This window comes from Eleutherodactylus coqui, chromosome 2 (assembly GCF_035609145.1).
Source record: "Eleutherodactylus coqui strain aEleCoq1 chromosome 2, aEleCoq1.hap1, whole genome shotgun sequence".
Classification (NCBI taxonomy): Eukaryota; Metazoa; Chordata; class Amphibia; order Anura; family Eleutherodactylidae; genus Eleutherodactylus; species Eleutherodactylus coqui.
Window position 1 is genome coordinate 345,663,030 of NC_089838.1, and position 22,529 is coordinate 345,685,558.

At 48.9% G+C, this 22,529-nt stretch overlaps 1 protein-coding gene across 1 annotated transcript; it reads right to left on the reverse strand.

The window, feature by feature from the left end:
* Positions 1 to 515: 515 nt before the first annotated feature.
* CLDN7 (claudin 7) lies at positions 516 to 8,279 on the reverse strand. The gene is given in 5 exon segments (XM_066593966.1): positions 516 to 958; positions 1,171 to 1,255; positions 1,338 to 1,361; positions 1,364 to 1,501; positions 8,024 to 8,279. Coding segments are annotated over 5 exon segments (645 nt in total). The 5' UTR covers positions 8,247 to 8,279; the 3' UTR covers positions 516 to 783.
* Between the last annotated feature and the right edge of the window lie 14,250 nt (positions 8,280 to 22,529).

The following is a 22,529-nucleotide window of genomic DNA, read 5'->3' on the forward strand; positions in this document are numbered from 1 at the left end:
TCGAGGCGCTTTCATGATGTCATGCCGCGTCTTGCGGGGCGCCACAGTCGTATCTGTGTCGGTTACCCCGGCCAACGGCTGACGAGGAGTGTGGTCACGCCAAGCAGCACGGACCTGTGTAATCGCAGGGACTTCTGCCTTAGTTCTGCGTTACAGTCCGAGGTCCGCATCACTTGGCTTGCGGGAAGTCCCTGATGTGACGGCGTACATATGACTACTGTGCCACGAGTATACACCTTGCTATACGAGGGTCCTTCATATTACTATGTGGCACTGGAGGGGACACGAGTACGGTACATGGACTCAGACATACGAGTCCCCCCCACACGGGCAGAGGTTGTGTTGACCTGTAATGTCACACCCATCCTATGACTAATAGGGGCGTCTTTTCTGTACGCAGGAGTCAAGACAGTCCGATGCATCCATCTATTCAAAAGCATTTATTTACAAAAACATTTCTAATAAAAAGTCAAAATCAGTAAGCTGGGAAAAGGCCCCCCCCCCCCCCCCCCCCCATCCCCCATGAGGCGGCAGAGCACCCCCAACAGGTTACAGCAGTTTAAATAGAAACTGGGACAAAAAAAAGATCTCAACAGAACACAAAACTGTGTGGGAGGGCGACACGCCACACCATGGGCCCAGAGATCGTCTGCCTGGCCTCGTCAGCTTTAGGATGAGGCCCCCCTGTGACCACCTGCACAGTCCACTCAGGGTTTCTTCAAGGTGCAGCAATGCGGAATGGACAACAGAACCGCGGGATATGACCGGGCACACGTTGTGTGGTCAGACGTAATCCTTGCCACTTGAGGGGGGTTTGGTTCTCGCGCCTCCACTCTTAGGGTAACCTTTGTTGCTGTAGTTGCCTTTGCGAGGACACGAGCAGGACAGAAGAGCTCCTCCAAGAATTACCAGGAGGGAGCCGGCCCAGCCAAGAAACACCCCAGCACCAAACTCATACCTGCAAGAAAAAACAGTCCCAGGTCAAGGATGCCATCTGTGAGGACCACAAGGTGCATCTACACCCATCATCTTATCAACTGGTCCACATACTACACCCATCACTCCTACCAACCCACCATATCCTACACCCACCACTGCTGTAGAAGCTCATTGGCTACCCACCACACTTCCACCAAGTCTGAGGGGTGCAGTAGACCGAATGGTACTCACTTTGTGTTGATTGGTGTAAGTGGGCTGTAGAAATCCCGGATGATCTGGTTACCGTACCAGGAGCAGGCGATGAGGGCAGCCAGACCTGGAAGGCAAGACAGTTGGTCAGTGTACTGTACGGGCAAGATACGTGGGCGCACAAACCACCCAAGGTGATGGAGACTTACCTGCCAGCAGGAAGACCAAGCCCCAGTCATGGCGATCCGCGCCTTCTTCACATTGTCATCTCCTCCACATTTGGTGCATTTCATACCCATGGCAGAGATGGCCATGCCGAAGATACCAACCACAATGGAGACAACCATTAGGGCTCGCGTGGCCTGAAGAGCAGCTGAAAGAGAAAAATCACATTACAGCTCCCCATATCAAATGCCGAGCTCAACAGTCATCTCAAGGGCTGAGAGCCCCCAACTCATCCCTTCCCAAGCCGAAAGGCCCCCATAGTGTCCGCCACACAGAATGCCATGCCCGAGGCCCCCCCCCCCCCCATCATACAGAATGCCATGCCCAAGGGCCACCCCCCCCATCATACGGAATGCCATGCCCAAGGGGCCCCCCTTTATACAGAATGCCATGCCCGAGCACCCCTCCCTTTGTACAGAATGCCATGCCCGAGTCCCCCTCCCCCTTATACAGAATGCCATGCCCGAGCCCCCCCCCCCCTCCATACAGAATGCCATGTCTGAGGCCCCGCTCATAGCGTTCACCACAAAGAATGCCATGTTTGAGCCCCCCCATAGTGTCCACCACACAGAACATCAAGTCTGAGGCCCGAAATAGTGTCTGCCACACAGGATGCCAAGTCTGAAGGGTTTATAGCTGTCTCAGGACAAGAGAAGTCCCGCAGCCATCACGGCTATAAGGGGGCCCACAAGTGGCATCATCCATCAGCATGGCGAGAGTCTTCATGGGAAGGTCAGTGGTTGCCATAGGATAGGAGCTTCTCATTGGCGCACACGTCTGTGGTCATGGGCAGCGTCCAGCATAGAGGCCATAACACATCCTTAAAGGACTCAAGCGTTATGTCCGCATCGAGAGGACCACGTGGTCACGCCAGTCCTGGGAGTGCGGGCCGCTCATACATGCAGATACATTGTGGCAATGCGGACCCTCGCAGCAAACAAGTGGATTCTGGGGTCTGCAGAAAGATGATCAGCGCACGGACTCTAGTCTGGCGGTCATCGCCGCTCGGGGAACCCGGGACTCCCACCACCTTCCCAATCCTGCCCGCTGGGCGACTCCAGTGTATGACGGTGAGTCAGCCGTGTGGGGAGGACGGGGACTTCCGTGTGTTGAGACACCTGGGTGTGACACGGGGGAGGGGAGTTTCATAGAAACTGGAGCCAGAGCAGCAATAGTAACCCCTCCCCATCATTACACAAAGGAATGAGCTGTGGCCACATATAGCTACTGTATACATAGGGGGGGCACTATATGGAGGACTCCTGCCCTCAACGTGGTGTATGGGCAGGGCTGTATAAAGCTCTACAGAGGTGCATGCGGTGCAGCCGGCTATACACACATTCTAGACCTGCAGACACCGAACTGCGCGGTCCAGCCGGCTATATACACACCGAACTGCGCGGTCCAGTCAGCTATACACATTCTAGACCTGCAGACACACCGAACTGCGCGGTCCAGCCGGCTATATACACACACCGAACTGCGCGGTCCAGCCGGCTATATACACACACCGAACTGCGCGGTCCAGCCGGTTATATACACACACACCGAACTGCGCGGTCCAGCCGGCTATATACACACACCGAACTGCGCGGTCCAGCCGGCTATATACACACACCGAACTGCGCGGTCCAGCCAGCTATACACATTCTAGACCTGCAGACACACCGAACTGCGCGGTCCAGCCGGCTATATACACACACCGAACTGCGCGGTCCAGCCGGCTATATACACACACCGAACTGCGCGGTCCAGCCGGCTATATACACACACACCGAACTGCGCGGTCCAGCCGGCTAGATACACACACCGAACTGCGCGGTCCAGCCGGTTATATACACACACCGAACTGCGCGGTCCAGCCGGCTATATACACACACCGAACTGCGCGGTCCAGCCGGCTATATACACACACCGAACTGCGCGGTCCAGCCAGCTATACACATTCTAGACCTGCAGACACACCGAACTGCGCGGTCCAGCCGGCTATATACACACACCGAACTGCGCGGTCCAGCCGGCTATATACACACACCGAACTGCGCGGTCCAGCCGGCTATATACACACACCGAACTGCGCGGTCCAGCCGGCTATATACACACACCGAACTGCGCGGTCCAGCCGGCTGTATACACACACACGTTCTAGACCTGCAGACACACCGAACTGCGCAGTCCAGCCGGCTATATACACACACGTTCTAGACCTGCAGACACACCGAACTGCGCGGTCCAGCCGGCTATATACACACACGTTCTAGACCTGCAGACACACCGAACTGCGCGGTCCAGCCGGCTATATACACACACGTTCTAGACCTGCAGACACACCGAACTGCGCGGTCCAGCCGGCTATATACACACGTTCTAGACCTGCAGACACCGAACTGCGCGGTCCAGCCGGCTATATACACACACCAAACTGCGCGGTCCAGCCGGCTATATACACACACGTTCTAGACCTGCAGACACACCGAACTGCGCGGTCCAGCTGGCTATATACACACACCGAACTGCGCGGTCCAGCCGGCTATATACACACACCGAACTGCGCGGTCCAGCCGGCTATATACACACACCGAACTGCGCGGTCCAGCCGGCTATATACACACACACACCGAACTGCGCGGTCCAGCCGGCTATATACACACACACACACACACACACACACCGAACTGCGCGGTCCAGCCGGCTATATACACACACACACCGAACTGCGCGGTCCAGCCGGCTATATACACACACACACCGAACTGCACGGTCCAGCCGGCTATATACACACACACACACGTTCTAGACCTGCAGACACACCGAACTGCGCAGTCCAGCCGGCTATATACACACACACACGTTCTAGACCTGCAGACACACCGAACTGCGCGGTCCAGCCGGCTATATACACACACGTTCTAGACCTGCAGACACACCGAACTGCGCGGTCCAGCCAGCTATATACACACACCGAACTGCACGGTCCAGCCGGCTATATACACACACATTCTAGACCTGCAGACACACCGAACTGCGCGGTCCAGCCGACGATATACATACACCGAACTGCGCAGTCCAGCCGGCTATATACACACCGAACTGCGCAGTCCAGCCGGCTATATACACACCGAACTGCGCGGTCCAGCCGGCTATATACACACCGAACTGCGCGGTCCAGCCGGCTATATACACACGTTCTAGACCTGCAGACACCGAACTGCGCGGTCCAGCCGGCTATATACACACACGTTCTAGACCTGCAGAGACACCGAACTGCGCGGTCCAGCCGGCTATATACACACACCGAACTGCACGGTCCAGCCGGCTATATACACACACATTCTAGACCTGCAGACACACCGAACTGCGCGGTCCAGCCGACGATATACATACACCGAACTGCGCGGTCCAGCCGGCTATATACACACCGAACTGCGCGGTCCAGCCGGCTATATACACATGTTCTAGACCTGCAGACACACCGAACTGCGCGGTCCAGCCGGCTATATACACACACGTTCTAGACCTGCAGACACACCGAACTGCGCGGTCCAGCCGACTATATACACACACCGAACTGCGCGGTCCAGCCGGCTATATACACACACGTTCTAGACCTGCAGACACACCGAACTGCGCGGTCCAGCCGGCTATATACACACACACGTTCTAGACCTGCAGACACACACAACTGCGCGGTCCAGCCGGCTATATACACACACACGTTCTAGACCTGCAGACACACACAACTGCGCGGTCCAGCCGGCTATATACACACACACGTTCTAGACCTGCAGACACACACAACTGCGCGGTCCAGCCGGCTATATACACACACGTTCTAGACCTGCAGACACACACAACTGCGCGGTCCAGCCGGCTATATACACACACGTTCTAGACCTGCAGACACACACAACTGCGCGGTCCAGCCGGCTATATACACACACGTTCTAGACCTGCAGACACACACAACTGCGCGGTCCAGCCGGCTATATACACACACGTTCTAGACCTGCAGACACACACAACTGCGCGGTCCAGCCGGCTATATACACACACGTTCTAGACCTGCAGACACACACAACTGCGCGGTCCTGCCGGCTATATACACACACACGTTCTAAACCTGCAGACACACACAACTGCGCGGTCCTGCCGGCTATATACACACACACGTTCTAAACCTGCAGACACACACAACTGCGCGGTCCAGCCGGCTATATACACACACGTTCTAGACCTGCAGACACACACAACTGCGCGGTCCAGCCGGCTATATACACACACGTTCTAGACCTGCAGAGCCACACAACTGCGCGGTCCAGCCGGCTATATACACACACGTTCTAGACCTGCAGACACACACAACTGCGCGGTCCAGCCGGCTATATACACACACGTTCTAGACCTGCAGACACACACAACTGCGCGGTCCAGCCGGCTATATACACACACACGTTCTAGACCTGCAGACACACACAACTGCGCGGTCCAGCCGGCTATATACACACTCTAGACCTGCAGACACACCAAACTGCGCGGTCCAACCGGCTATATACACACACGTTCTAGACCTGCAGACACCGAACTGCGCAGTCCAGCCGGCTATATACACACGTTCTAGACCTGCAGACACCGAACTGCGCGGTCCAGCCGGCTATATACACACGTTCTAGACCTGCAGACACACCGAACTGCGCGGTCCAGCCGGCTATACACACACGTTCTAGGCGTGCGTGTGCACGTTCATACATATATACACAGGGGTGGGTAATCACTCCGTTCAGCTGGCTATATACACACACACAGGGGTGGGTTATAGCTCTATATATACACCGCGCTGTAAGCGGTACAGCCGGGCACTTCTACATAGCGGTGTAGTATCAGGCAGTTATCACCCTCAGATAACCTACTTATCAGAGGCAGATAAGGAATAGCGGGCACTAGCTGGTCTCAGGTGCCAGGGCCACCCGGGTCATTCTCACAGGAGGGTGCGGCAGGGCACTGTGTACACCATTACTCCCAGTTGGCCCCAGTTCAGCTCTAGTTTCAGTGCAGTGGGGGAGGGGAGGCACACAAGCTGCATTAATGAACCAGTCTAACTGGTTCCAGACTTCAGAGAAACATGGCTGCCACCCCGGTACCTAGCCGCGGCTCCCCCCATCCCCCAAGGATAACAAGGAAGGCGGCAATTCTCTTCCAAGCCTGGAACATTGCCCCCTGTACACCTGCCACACAGGTGAACCCGCAGCACAGTCACCCTTCCCGACAATGAGGACCATACCACTATAGGGGGAGGACTACAAGTTCATGGGGGGCAGGAGTGGCTGAATGTACAGGTGGAGGTGAAGGGCCGGGGGGGGGGGGGGGGGGGGGGGGGGGTTCAGTAGCACCAGTGTATATAGAGGGGGGGGGGGGGGGGGGGGAGTAGTAGCATCAGTGCATATAGATAGAGGGGGGGGGGGGGGCAGTAGCATCAGTGTATATAGAGGGGGGGGGAGGAGTAGTAGCATCAGTGTATATAGATAGAGGGGGGGGGGGCAGTAGCACCAGTGTATATAGATAGAGGGGGGGGGGCAGTAGCACCAGTGTATATAGATAGGGGGGGGGGGGGGCAGTGGCATCAGTGTATATAAATAGGGGGGGGGGGCAGTAGCATCAGTGTATATAAATAAAGGGGGTGGCAGTAGCATCAGTGTATATAGAGGGGGGGCAGTAGCATCAGTGTATATAGAGGGGGGGCAGTAGCATCAGTGTATATAGAGGGGGTGGCAGTAGCATCAGTGTATATAGAGGGGGTGGCAGTAGCATCAGTGTATATAAATAAAGGGGGGGGCAGTAGTATCAGTGTATATAGAGGGGGGGCAGTAGTATCAGTGTATATAGAGGGGGGGCAGTAGCATCAGGGTAAATAGATAGAGGGGGGTCAGTAGCATCAGGGTAAATAGATAGAGGGGGGTCAGTAGCATCAGTGTATATAGATAGAGAGGGGGGCAGTAGCATCAGTGTATATAGATAGAGAGGGGGGCAGTAGCATCAGTGTATATAGATAGAGAGGGGGGGCAGTAGCATCAGTGTATATAGATAGAGAGGGGGGGCAGTAGCATCAGTGTATATAGATAGAGAGGGGGGGCAGTAGCATCAGTGTATATAGATAGAGAGGGGGGGCAGTAGCATCAGTGTATATAGATAGAGAGGGGGGCAGTAGCATCAGTGTATATAGATAGAGAGGGGGGCAGTAGCATCAGTGTATATAGATAGAGAGGGGGGCAGTAGCATCAGGGTATATAGATAGAGAGGGGGGCAGTAGCATCAGGGTATATAGATAGAGAGGGGGGCAGTAGCATCAGGGTATATAGATAGAGAGGGGGGCAGTAGCATCAGGGTATATAGATAGAGGGGGGGCAGTAGCAGCAGTGTATATAGATAGAGGGGGGCAGTAGTATAAGGGTATATAGAGGGGGTGCAGTAGTATCAGTGTATATAGGTAGAGGGGGCAGTAGTATCAGTGTATATAGATAGAGGGGGGGCAGTAGTATCAGTGTATATAGGTAGAGGGGGGGGGAGGAGTAGTATCGGGGTATATAGAGGGTAGCAGTAGTATCAGGGTATATAGGTAGAGGGGGAGCCGTCGCGTGTCCAGGTGTGCAGCCTCAGTGGCGCCCCCTGTCCTCACCGTCCAGCTGCAGCATGGAGTCGTAGACCTTGCACTGGATCTGCCCGGTACTCTGGGTGGCGCAGGACATCCACAGCCCCTGGTAAACGGCCACCGCCGTGATAATGTTGTCGCCGGCGTACGAGGACATCCGCCACTGCGGCATGATGGTGGCGGCGATCAGCCCGATCCAGCCGAGCAGCGCCATCAGGAAGCCCAAGATCTGCAGCCCGGAGTTCGCCATCCTGTCCGCAGAGACACTGAGCTCACCTGCGCCAGGTGCGTCGCTTTATACTGCCCCGCCCCCATCACTGACGTCACTGCCCGAGAGTGATACAAAGTGTCCAGGGAGAAACCGCTGACGTCACCGAGAGAGGAAATGCAAGAGGAGAACGTTTTTTCTCTGTTTTCAGCCAGTGAAGTCATCGATTCACTATAATAACACTGTAGTCATCAGATCAGTCCGACAACACTGAAGCCACCAGATCACTATAATAATACTGAAGCCACCAGATCACTGAAGCCACCGGATCACTATAATAACACTGAAGCCACCGGATCACTATAATAACACTGAAGCCACCGGATCACTATAATAATACTGAAGCCACCGGATCACTATAATAACACTGAAGCCACCGGATCACTATAATAACACTGAAGCCACCAGATCACTATAATAACACTGAAGCCACCAGATCACTATAATAACACTAAAGCCACCGGATCACTATAATAACACTGAAGCCACCGGATCACTATAATAATACTGAAGCCACCGGATCACTATAATAATACTGAAGCCACCGGATCACTATAATAACACTGAAGCCACCAGATCACTATAATAACACTAAAGCCACCGGATCACTATAATAATACTGAAGCCACCAGATCACTGAAGCCACCGGATCACTATAATAACACTGAAGCCACCGGATCACTATAATAACACTGAAGCCACCGGATCACTATAATAATACTGAAGCCACCGGATCACTATAATAACACTGAAGCCACCGGATCACTATAATAACACTGAAGCCACCAGATCACTATAATAACACTAAAGCCACCGGATCACTATAATAACACTGAAGCCACCGGATCACTATAATAATACTGAAGCCACCGGATCACTATAATAATACTGAAGCCACCGGATCACTATAATAACACTGAAGCCACCAGATCACTATAATAACACTAAAGCCACCGGATCACTATAATAATACTGAAGCCACCGGATCACTATAATAACACTGAAGCCACCAGATCACTATAATAACACTGAAGCCACCGGATCACTATAATAACACTGAAGCCACCGGATCACTATAGTAACACTGAAGTCACCAGACCACTATAATAACACTGAAGCCACCGGATCACTATAATAACACTGAAGCCACCGGATCACTATAATAACACTGAAGCCACCAGATCACTATAATAATACTGAAGCCACCGGATCACTAAAATAACACTGAAGCCACCGGATCACTATAATAACACTGAAGCCACCAGATCACTATATTAACACTGAAGCCTCCAGATCACTATAATAACACTAAAGCCACTGGATCACTATAATAACACTGAAGCCACCAGATCACTATAATAACACTGAAGCCACCGGATCACTATAATAATACTGAAGCCACCGGATCACTATAATAACACTGAAGCCACCGGATCACTATAATAACACTGAAGCCACCAGACCACTATAATAACACTGAAGCCACCGGTTCACTATAATAACACTGAAGCCACCGGATCACTATAATAACACTGAAGCCACCAGATCACTATAATAATACTGAAGCCACCGGATCACTATAATAACACTGAAGCCACCGGATCACTATAATAACACTGAAGCCACCAGATCACTATATTATCACTGAAGCCACCAGATCACTATAATAACACTTAAGCCACTGGATCACTATAATAACACTGAAGCCACCAGATCACTATAATAACACTGAAGCCACCGGATCACTATAATAATACTGAAGCCACCGGATCACTATAATAACACTGAAGCCACCGGATCATTATGATAGTAGTGAAGCCACCGGATCACTATAATAACAGTGAAGCCACCGGATCACTATAATAACACTGAAGCCACCAGATCACTATAATAACACTGAAGCCACCAGATCACTATAATAACACTGAAGCCACCAGATCACTATAATAACACTGAAGCCACCAGATCACTATAATAACACTAAAACCACTGGATCACTATAATAACACTAAAGCCACCGGATCACTATAATAACACTAAAGCCACTGGATCACTGTAATAACACTGAAGCCACCGGATCACTATAATAACACTAAAGCCACCGGATCACTATAATAACACTAAAGCCACTGGATCACTATAATAACACTGAAGCCACCGGATCACTATAATAACACTGAAGCCACTAGACCACTATAATAACACTGAAGCCACCGGATCACTATAATAACACTGAAGCCACCGGATCACTATAATAACACTGAAGCCACCAGACCACTATAATAACACTGAAGCCACCGGATCACTATAATAACACTAAAGCCACCGGATCACTATAATAACACTAAAGCCACCGGATCACTATAATAACACTGAAGCCACCAGATCACTATAATAACACTGAAGCCACCAGACCACTATAATAACACTGAAGCCACCAGATCACTATAATAATACTGAAGCCACCGGATCACTATAATAACACTGAAGCCACCGGATCACTATAATAACACTGAAGCCACCAGATCACTTTAATAATACTGAAGCCACCGGATCACTATAATAACACTGAAGCCACCGGATCACTATAATAACACTGAAGCCACCAGATCACTATAATAACACTAAAGCCACCGGATCACTATAATAACACTGAAGCCACCGGATCACTATAATAACACTGTAGTCATCAGATCAGTCCGACAACACTGAAGCCACCAGATCACTATAATAACACTAAAGCCACCGAATCACTATAATAACACTAAAGCCACTGGATCACTATAATAACACTGAAGCCACCGGATCACTATAATAACACTGAAGTCACCGTATACTATAAAACACTGGAGTCAACAGATCATTATGATAGTAGTGAAGCCACCGGATCACTATAATAACACTGAAGCCACCAGATCACTATAATAACACTGAAGCCAAAAGATCACTATAATAACACTAAAGCCACCGGATCACTATAATAACACTGAAGCCACCGGATCACTATAATACACTGTAGTCATCAGATCAGTCCGACAACCCTGAAGCCACCAGATCACTATAATAACACTAAAGCCACCGAATCACTATAATAACACTAAAGCCACTGGATCACTATAATAACACTGAAGCCACCGGATTACTATAATAACACTGAAGTCACCGTATACTATAAAACACTGGAGTCAACAGATCATTATGATAGTAGTGAAGCCACCGGATCACTATAATAACACTGAAGCCACCAGATCACTATAATAACACTGAAGCCACCAGATCACTATAATAACACTAAAGCCACCGAATCACTATAATAACACTAAAACCACTGGATCACTATAATAACACTAAAGCCACCGGATCACTATAATAACACTAAAGCCACTGGATCACTGTAATAACACTGAAGCCACCGGATCACTATAATAACACTAAAGCCACCGGATCACTATAATAACACTAAAGCCATTGGATCACTATAATAACACTGAAGCCACCGGATCACTATAATAACACTGAAGCCACTAGACCACTATAATAACACTGAAGCCACCGGATCACTATAATAACACTGAAGCCACCGGATCACTATAATAACACTGAAGCCACCAGACCACTATAATAACACTGAAGCCACCGGATCACTATAATAACACTAAAGCCACCGGATCACTATAATAACACTAAAGCCACCGGATCACTATAATAACACTGAAGCCACCAGATCACTATAATAACACTGAAGCCACCGGATCACTATAATAACACTGAAGCCACCAGATCACTATAATAACACTAAAGCCACCGAATCACTATAATAACACTAAAGCCACCGGATCACTATAATAACACTGAAGCCACCGGATCACTATAATAACACTGAAGTCACCGTATACTATAAAACACTGGAGTCAACAGATCACTATGATAGTAGTGAAGCCACCGGATCACTATAATAACACTGAAGCCACCAGATCACTATAATAACACTGAAGCCACCGGATCACTATAATAACACTGTTGTCATCAGATCAGTCCGACAACACTGAAGCCACCAGATCACTATAATAAAACTAAAGCCACCGAATCACTATAATAACACTAAAGCCACTGGATCACTATAATAACACTGAAGCCACCGGATCACTATAATAACACTGAAGCCACCAGATCACTATAATAACACTAAAGCCACCGAATCACTATAATAACACTAAAGCCACTGGATCACTATAATAACACTGAAGCCACCGGATCACTATAATAACACTGAAGCCACCAGATCACTATAATAACACTGAAGCCACTAGACCACTATAATAACACTGAAGCCACCGGATCACTATAATAACACTGAAGCCACCAGATCGCTATAATAACACTGAAGCCACCGGATCACTATAATAACACTGAAGCCACCAGATCACTATAATAACACTGAAGCCACCGGATCACTATAATAATACTGAAGCCACCGGATCACTATAATAACACTGAAACCACCGGATCACTATAATAACACTGAAGCCACCAGACCACTATAATAACACTGAAGCCACCGGATCACTATAATAACACTAAAGCCACCGGATCACTATAATAACACTGAAGCCACCAGATCACTATAATAACACTGAAGCCACCAGACCACTATAATAACACTGAAGCCACTAGACCACTATAATAACACTGAAGCCACCGGATCACTATAATAACACTGAAGCCACCGGATCACTATAATAACACTGAAGCCACCAGATCACTATAATAACACTGAAGCCACCGGATCACTATAATAACACTGAAGCCACCGGATCACTATAATAACACTGAAGCCACCGGATCACTATAACACTGAAGCCACTGGATCACTATAATAACACTGAAGCCACCAGATCACTATATTAACACTAAAGCCACCAGATCACTATAATAACACTGAAGCCACCAGATCATTATAATAACACTGAAGTCACCGAATACTATAAAACACCGGACTCAACAGATCATTATGATAGTAGTGAAGCCACCGGATCACTATAATAACACTGAAGTCACCGTATACTATAAAACACTGGAGTCAACAAATCATTATGATAGTAGTGAAGCCACCGGATCACTATAATAACACTGAAGCCACCAGATCACTATAATAACACTGAAGCCACCAGATCACTATAATAACACTAAAGCCACCGAATCACTATAATAACACTAAAACCACTGGATCACTATAATAACACTAAAGCCACCGGATCACTATAATAACACTAAAGCCACTGGATCACTGTAATAACACTGAAGCCACCGGATCACTATAATAACACTAAAGCCACCGGATCACTATAATAACACTAAAGCCACTGGATCACTATAATAACACTGAAGCCACCGGATCACTATAATAACACTGAAGCCACTAGACCACTATAATAACACTGAAGTCACCGGATCACTATAATAACACTGAAGCCACCGGATCACTATAATAACACTGAAGCCACCAGACCACTATAATAACACTGAAGCCACCGGATCACTATAATAACACTAAAGCCACCGGATCACTATAATAACACTAAAGCCACCGGATCACTATAATAACACTGAAGCCACCAGATCACTATAATAACACTGAAGCCACCAGACCACTATAATAACACTGAAGCCACCAGATCACTATATTAACACTGAAGCTACCGGATCACTATAATAACACTGAAGCCACCAGATCACTATAATAACACTGAAGTCACCGGATACTATAAAACACCGGACTTAACAGATCATTATGATAGTAGTGAAGCCACCGGATCACTATAATAACACTGAAGCCACCAGATCACTATAATAACACTGAAGCCACCGGATCACTATAATAACACTGTTGTCATCAGATCAGTCCGACAACACTGAAGCCACCAGATCACTATAATAAAACTAAAGCCACCGAATCACTATAATAACACTAAAGCCACTGGATCACTATAATAACACTGAAGCCACCGGATCACTATAATAACACTGAAGCCACCAGATCACTATAATAACACTAAAGCCACCGAATCACTATAATAACACTAAAGCCACTGGATCACTATAATAACACTGAAGCCACCGGATCACTATAATAACACTGAAGCCACCAGATCACTATAATAACACTGAAGCCACTAGACCACTATAATAACACTGAAGCCACCGGATCACTATAATAACACTGAAGCCACCAGATCGCTATAATAACACTGAAGCCACCGGATCACTATAATAACACTGAAGCCACCAGATCACTATAATAACACTGAAGCCACCGGATCACTATAATAATACTGAAGCCACCGGATCACTATAATAACACTGAAACCACCGGATCACTATAATAACACTGAAGCCACCAGACCACTATAATAACACTGAAGCCACCGGATCACTATAATAACACTAAAGCCACCGGATCACTATAATAACACTGAAGCCACCAGATCACTATAATAACACTGAAGCCACCAGACCACTATAATAACACTGAAGCCACTAGACCACTATAATAACACTGAAGCCACCGGATCACTATAATAACACTGAAGCCACCGGATCACTATAATAACACTGAAGCCACCAGATCACTATAATAACACTGAAGCCACCGGATCACTATAATAACACTGAAGCCACCGGATCACTATAATAACACTGAAGCCACCGGATCACTATAATAACACTGAAGCCACTGGATCACTATAATAACACTGAAGCCACCAGATCACTATATTAACACTAAAGCCACCAGATCACTATAATAACACTGAAGCCACCAGATCATTATAATAACACTGAAGTCACCGGATACTATAAAACACCGGACTCAACAGATCATTATGATAGTAGTGAAGCCACCGGATCACTATAATAACACTGAAGTCACCGTATACTATAAAACACTGGAGTCAACAAATCATTATGATAGTAGTGAAGCCACCGGATCACTATAATAACACTGAAGCCACCAGATCACTATAATAACACTGAAGCCACCAGATCACTATAATAACACTAAAGCCACCGAATCACTATAATAACACTAAAACCACTGGATCACTATAATAACACTAAAGCCACCGGATCACTATAATAACACTAAAGCCACTGGATCACTGTAATAACACTGAAGCCACCGGATCACTATAATAACACTAAAGCCACCGGATCACTATAATAACACTAAAGCCACTGGATCACTATAATAACACTGAAGCCACCGGATCACTATAATAACACTGAAGCCACTAGACCACTATAATAACACTGAAGTCACCGGATCACTATAATAACACTGAAGCCACCGGATCACTATAATAACACTGAAGCCACCAGACCACTATAATAACACTGAAGCCACCGGATCACTATAATAACACTAAAGCCACCGGATCACTATAATAACACTAAAGCCACCGGATCACTATAATAACACTGAAGCCACCAGATCACTATAATAACACTGAAGCCACCAGACCACTATAATAACACTGAAGCCACCAGATCACTATATTAACACTGAAGCTACCGGATCACTATAATAACACTGAAGCCACCAGATCACTATAATAACACTGAAGTCACCGGATACTATAAAACACCGGACTCAACAGATCATTATGATAGTAGTGAAGCCACCGGATCACTATAATAACACTGAAGTCACCGGATACTATAAAACACCGGACTCAACAGATCACTATAATAACACTGAAGCCACCAGATCATTATAATAACACTAAAGCAACCGAATCACTATAATAACACTAAAGCCACTGGATCACTATAATAACACTAAAGCCACCGGATCACTATAATAACACTAAAGCCACTGGATCACTATAATAACACTGAAGCCACCAGATCACTATAATAACACTAAAGCCACCGGATCACTATAATACCACTAAAGCCACTGGATCACTATAATAACACTGAAGCTACCGGATCACTATAATAACACTGAAGCCACTAGACCCCAATAATAACACTGAAGCCACCGGATCACTATAATAACACTGAAGCCACCGGATCACTATAATAACACTGAAGCCACCGGATCACTATAATAACACTGAAGCCACCGGATCACTATAATAACACTGAAGCCACCAGACCACTATAATAACACTGAAGCCACCGGATCACTATAATAACACTAAAGCCACCGGATCACTATAATAACACTGAAGCCACCAGATCACTATAATAACACTGAAGCCACCGGATCACTATAATAACACTGAAGCCACCGGATCACTATAATAACACTAAAGCCACCGGATCACTATAATAACACTGAAGCCACCGGATCACTATAATAACACTAAAGCCACCGGATCACTATAATAACACTAAAGCCACTGGATCACTATAATAACACTGAAGCCACCGGATCACTATAATAACACTGAAGCCACTAGACCACTATAATAACACTGAAGCCACCGGATCACTATAATAACACTGAAGCCACCGGATCACTATAATAACACTGAAGCCACCGGATCACTATAATAACACTAAAGCCACCGGATCACTATAATAACACTGAAGCCACCAGATCACTATATTAACACTGAAGCCACCGGATCACTAGAATAACACTGAAGCCACCAGATCACTATAATAACACTGAAGTCACCGGATATTATAAAACACCGGACTCAACAGATCATTATGATAGTAGTGAAGCCACCGGATCACTATAATAACACTGAAACAGAAACCAAAGAGTGGTAACGGCACTTATAATGCATTTACTATCAGAGGTCTACATACCCCAAATCCATGCTCTGCCCACATTACATAATGCAGGTTCTGGGTATACAATGTGATCAAGCCATAGTGGCCCATCTACCAACGTCCGGGTGACCGAGCTGTCAGATGGGTCCTAACTAGAGATGAGCGAGCACCAAAATGCTCGGGTGCTCGTTGCTCGAGTCGAACTTTCTGTAATACTCGAGATCTCGTTTCGAGTAACGAACCCCATTGAAGTCAATGGGTGACTCGAGCATTTATGTATGGGAACGATGCTCGGGATAGCTGATGACTTGTCAAACACCAGAAAACATCCGAATGTCATGGAAACACCACAGAAACGGATAGGGCAGGGCAGGGGCAGCATGCATGGCTGCATCTGAGGCTCTCAGGTTCCACTATTAAGCCAAAATGGGGCAAGAGCCTGCCCCCCCCCAACAATTTTTACTTCGGACAAACCCTCATCAGCAAGGCACACCTTAGCTAAGCACCACACTACCTGCAACCAAGCACAATCACTGACTGCAGGACACACCGCTGCCTCTTCTCCTGGGTTACATGCTGCCCAACCCCCCACACGACCCAGTGTCCACAGCGCACACCAAAGTGTCCCTGCGCAGCCTTCAGCTGCCAACCATGCCACATGCTGGCCTCATAGCCACACCACCCTCATGTCTATTTATAAGTGCGTCTGCCATGAGGAGGAACCGCAGGCACACACTGCAGAGGGTTGGCAGCGAGAGGGAGCGACCCTCTTTGAAGGGGGGGGGGAGGGGCGACAGCCCATAATGCTGTAGAGAATTGATGATAAATTGACATACGATCATCATTCCAATCCCGTGCCACCTCCGTCGCAAAATTGTCAGAAGCCGCAAATGTGGGCATAAAGGGGACTCAGGTGCCAGCACTTCTACACATCTCCACAATGCAGCAATACTCTGTGTGGGAAGCACGTGAGCGGGCCCAGGGTCAGGATCGGTTGGTGCACAAAGACGGTATTACACATGAGGAAATCAGAGCGCCCAAACATGGCAGAGTTTCAGCCCGCCAAGGACCTCGGCTCACATTTCTACCCAAGTCAGTCAGTGTATTTGTGCCAGACAGGTAAATCACCGCTATGGGAAGTCTTTGTGCACCCACAGCATAGACGAGCCGAAGGAACCCAAAGACAGTATTAAACCTAAAGAAGAAGAGAAAACCTACAGTGCCCAAACATGGCATACTATCACTGCGCCGAGGACATAGGCCTCTGCACACACCCTCAGCAATCACGGGCATAGAGCTGACTCTGATGCTAGTACAGCTGTGAACGTCTCATTAGCGCTGTATCGCTCCTCTTGTTTGGCCCAAACCAGTGTCTCAGATAACTGTGATAACACGAGAGAAAATACATGATGCCCAGTGCTGATCCCCTGACCCAAAGATGGAGGAGGAGGTGGCCTTACAAGGCCAAGACACCATGACCAGGACCCGCTGTAGTCTGTGTGGGAAGCACGTTAGCGGGCCTAGGGTCAGGCTCGGTCCCAGCCTCCACTTTGTGTGACCCAAGGTGCCGTGACTTACATAGCAATGGGAAATCCATGTGTCCCCACACAATTCATTCTGTGTAGGTGTTAGATAGCTCAACACCGCAATGGGAAGTCTTTGAGTTCCTTGGGCTCGCCTATGCTGTCGGTGCACAAAGATGGTATTACACAAGAAGAAATCAGAGTGCCCAAACATGGGAGAGTTTCACCCCGGCAAGGACCTCGGCCCACATTTCTGCCCTAGTCAGTCAGTGTATTTGTGCCAGATACGTAAAACACCGCAATGGGAAGACTTAGTGCACCCATAGTATAGACAGACCGCTGTAACATTCCTGTAGCAAAGGTATAAATAGACCCCTGTAACATTTCTGTAGCAGCAGTATAGGCGGACCCCAGTAACATTTCTATAGCAAAGGTATAGGCAGACCCCAGTAACATTTCTGTAGCAAAAGTATAGGCAGACCCCTGTAACATTTCTGTAGCAGAAGTATAGGCAGACCCCAGTAACATTTCTGTAGCAAAAGTATAGGCAGACCCCAGTAACATTCCTGTAGCAGCAGTATAGGCAGACCCCAGTAACATTCCTGTAGTAAAAGTAGCGGCAGACCCCAGTAACATTTTTATAGTAAAAGTAGAGGCGGACCCCTGTAACATTTCTGTAGCACAAGTATAGGCAGACCCCAGTAACATTTCTATAGTAAAAGTAGAGGCAGACCACTGTAACATTTCTGTAGCACAAGTATAGGCAGACCCCAGTAGCATTTCTGTAGCAAAGGTATAGGCAGACCTCAGTAACATTTCTGTAGCAAAGGTATAGGCAGACCCCAGTAACATTTCTGTAGCAGAAGTATAGGCAGACCCCAGTAACATTTCTGTAGTAACAGTATAGGCAGACCCCTGTAACATTTCTGTAGCAAGAGTATAGGCAAACCCCTGAAACATTGGTGTACATTGTGTGTAGGTGAAGGCCGGAAAAATTAGTTAGATAACAGTATAGGCGAGGGCCAGAGAAATTAGTGTACCAAGAGTACAAGTGTACCCCTGAAAAATTGCTCAACTGCGAGCGCAGGTGAAACCCAGAAATATTTTTAAAGATACAACTGTTGCTTAGTTTGTAACAGAGCCTGTAGGCAGCCCTGTGGAAAAAAATTGGTTTCTGTTAAAGTATCAATAATTTTGAAACTTTGAAAAATTGTAAAAAAATTGTAAGCAGAGCCTTTTGGGTCGCAGAAAGATTGGCAGTTCAGCGTGATGACATGTTGTTTCAGGAGGAGGAGGAGGAGGAGGAGGAGGAGGACTAATATCAGGAAGTGATTGACAAAGCTAATTCCCCCTTTTTCTCCGGTGATAGAGAATGCTTATTTATCCGGTTGCAGAGAAAAGAATCATTTGGTTCCGCTGCTGTCCACCGGTGGAGAAGAGAAGTCTGGGGAAATCCAGGCTTTGTTCCTCTTTATGAGTGTAAGCATGCCGGCACTGGCAGTTGACAGGCGGGTACGCTTATCCGTGATGATTCCCCCTGCTGCACTAAACACCCTCTCTGACAAGACGCTAGTGGCAGGGCAGGCCAGCACCTCCAGGGCGTACAGTGCAAGTTCGTGCCACGTGTCCAGCTTTGACACCCAATAGTTGTATGGAGCAGAAGCATCATGGAGGACGGTCGTATGATCGGCCCACGTACTTCCTCACCATGCTCCCTCAGTGCTACGTTGACTGGGGAGTGGTGACACAGTCTTGCTGGGGAGCCATAAAGCTGGCAAAGGCCTTGGAGAATGTTCCCCTGCCTGCGCTAAACATGCTGCCTGATCTCCGTGCCTCCCCTGCTACTTGACCCTCGGAACTGTGCCTTCTGCCACTAGCGCTGTCAGATGGGAAATTTAGTATCACTTTTTCCACCAGGACCCTGTGGTATTGCATCACTCTCGAACCCCTTTCCTCTTCGGGAATAAGAGTGGAAAGGTTCTCCTTATACCGTGGGTCGAGAAGGGTGTACACCCAGTAATCCGTGTTGGCCAGAATGCGTCTAACGCGAGGGTCACGAGAAAGGCAGCCTAACATGAAGTCAGCCATGTGTGCCAGGGTACCTGTACGCAACACATGGCTATCCGCACTAGGAAGATCACTTTCAGGATCCTCCTCCTCCTTCTCCATAGCCCATACACGCTAAACAGATGAGAGGCAAGCAGCATGGGTACCCTCTGCAGTGTGCCCAGCTGTCTCTTCCCCCTCCTCCTGCTCCTCCCCCTCCTCCTCCCCCTCCTCCAAAACGCGCTGAGATATAGACATGAGGGTGGTCTGGCTATCAAGCGACATACTGTCATCCCCCGTCTCCTGTTTCAACCGCAAAGCGTCGGCCTTTATGCTTTGCAGCGAACTTCTCAGGAGGGATAGCAGCGGGATGGTAACGCTAATGATTGCAGCATCACCGATCACCATCTGGGCATACTCCTCAAAGTTTCCGAGGACCTGGCAGATATCTGCCAACCAGGCCCACTCTTCTGTAAAGAATTGAGGAGTCTGACTACCACTACGCCGCCCATGTTGGAGTTGGTATTCCACTATAGCTCTACGCTGCTCATAGAGCCTGGCCAACATGTGGAGCGTAGAGTTCCACCGTGTGGGCACGTCGCACAGCAGTCGGTGCTCTGGCAGATTAAACCGATGTTGCAGGGTCCTCAGGGTGGCAGCGTCCGTGTTGGACTTGCGGAAATGTGCGCAGACGCAGCACACCTTGCCGAGCAGGTCAGACAAGTGCGGGTAGTTTTTCAGAAACCGCTGAACCACCAGATTGAAGACGTGGGCCAGGCATGGCATGTGCGTGAGGCTGCCGAGCTGCAGAGCCGCCACCAGGTTACTGCCGTTGTCACACATGACCATGCCCGGTTGGAGGCTCAGCGGCGAAAGCCAGAGGTCAGTCTGCTCTGTCAGACCATGCAACAGTTCGTGGGCCGTGTGCCTCTTCTCTCCTAAGCTGAGTAGTTTCAGCACGGCCTGTTGACGCTTGCCCACCGCTGTGCTGCCCCGCCGCGCGATACCGACTGCTGGCGACGTGCTGCTCACATTTCTTAATGGAGAGGTAGAGGTTGCGTAGGAGGAGGAGGAGGGGAGGGTGTAGAGGAGGTGGCATAGACCGCCGCAGATACCACCACCGAGCTGGGGCCCGCACTTCTGGGGGTGGGTAGGACGTGAGCGGTCCCAGGCTCTGACTTGGTCCCAGCCTCCACCAAATTCACCCAGTGTGCCGTCAGGGAGATATAGTGGCCCTGCCCGCCTGTGCTTGTCCACGTGTCCGTGGTTAAGTGGACCTTGGCAGTAACCGCGTTGGTGAGGGCGCATACAATGTTGCGGGAGACGTGGTCGTGCAGGGCTGGGACGGCACATCGGGAAAAGTAGTGGCGACTGGGAACCAAGTAGCGTGGGACCGCCGCCGCCATCATGTTTTTGAAAGCCTCCGTTTCCACAAGCCTGTACGGCAGCATCTCCAGGCTGATCAGTTTGGCAATGTGCACATTTAAAGCTTGAGCGTGCGGGTGCGTGGCGGCGTATTTGCACTTTCGCTCCAACACTTGTGCTAGCGACAGCTGAACGCTGCACTGAGAGACATTGCTGGATGGGGCCGAGGACAGTGGAGGTGAGGGTGTGGGTGCAGGCCGGGAGGCGCTCGTGCCTGTGTCCTGGGAGGGGGATTGGATCTGTGTGGCAGGTTGGGGCACAGGGGAAGAGGCAGTGGTGTGACCCGGAGGCGGTGAACGGCCTTCGTCCCACCTTGTGGGGTGCTTGGCCATCATATGTCTGCGCATGCTGGTGGTGGTGAGGCTGGTAGTGGTGGCTCCCCGGCTGATCTTGGTGCGACAAAGGTTGCACACCATTGTTCGTCGGTCGTCTGTGCTCTCACTGATAAACATCCACACCTTTGAACACCTAGCCCTCTGCACGG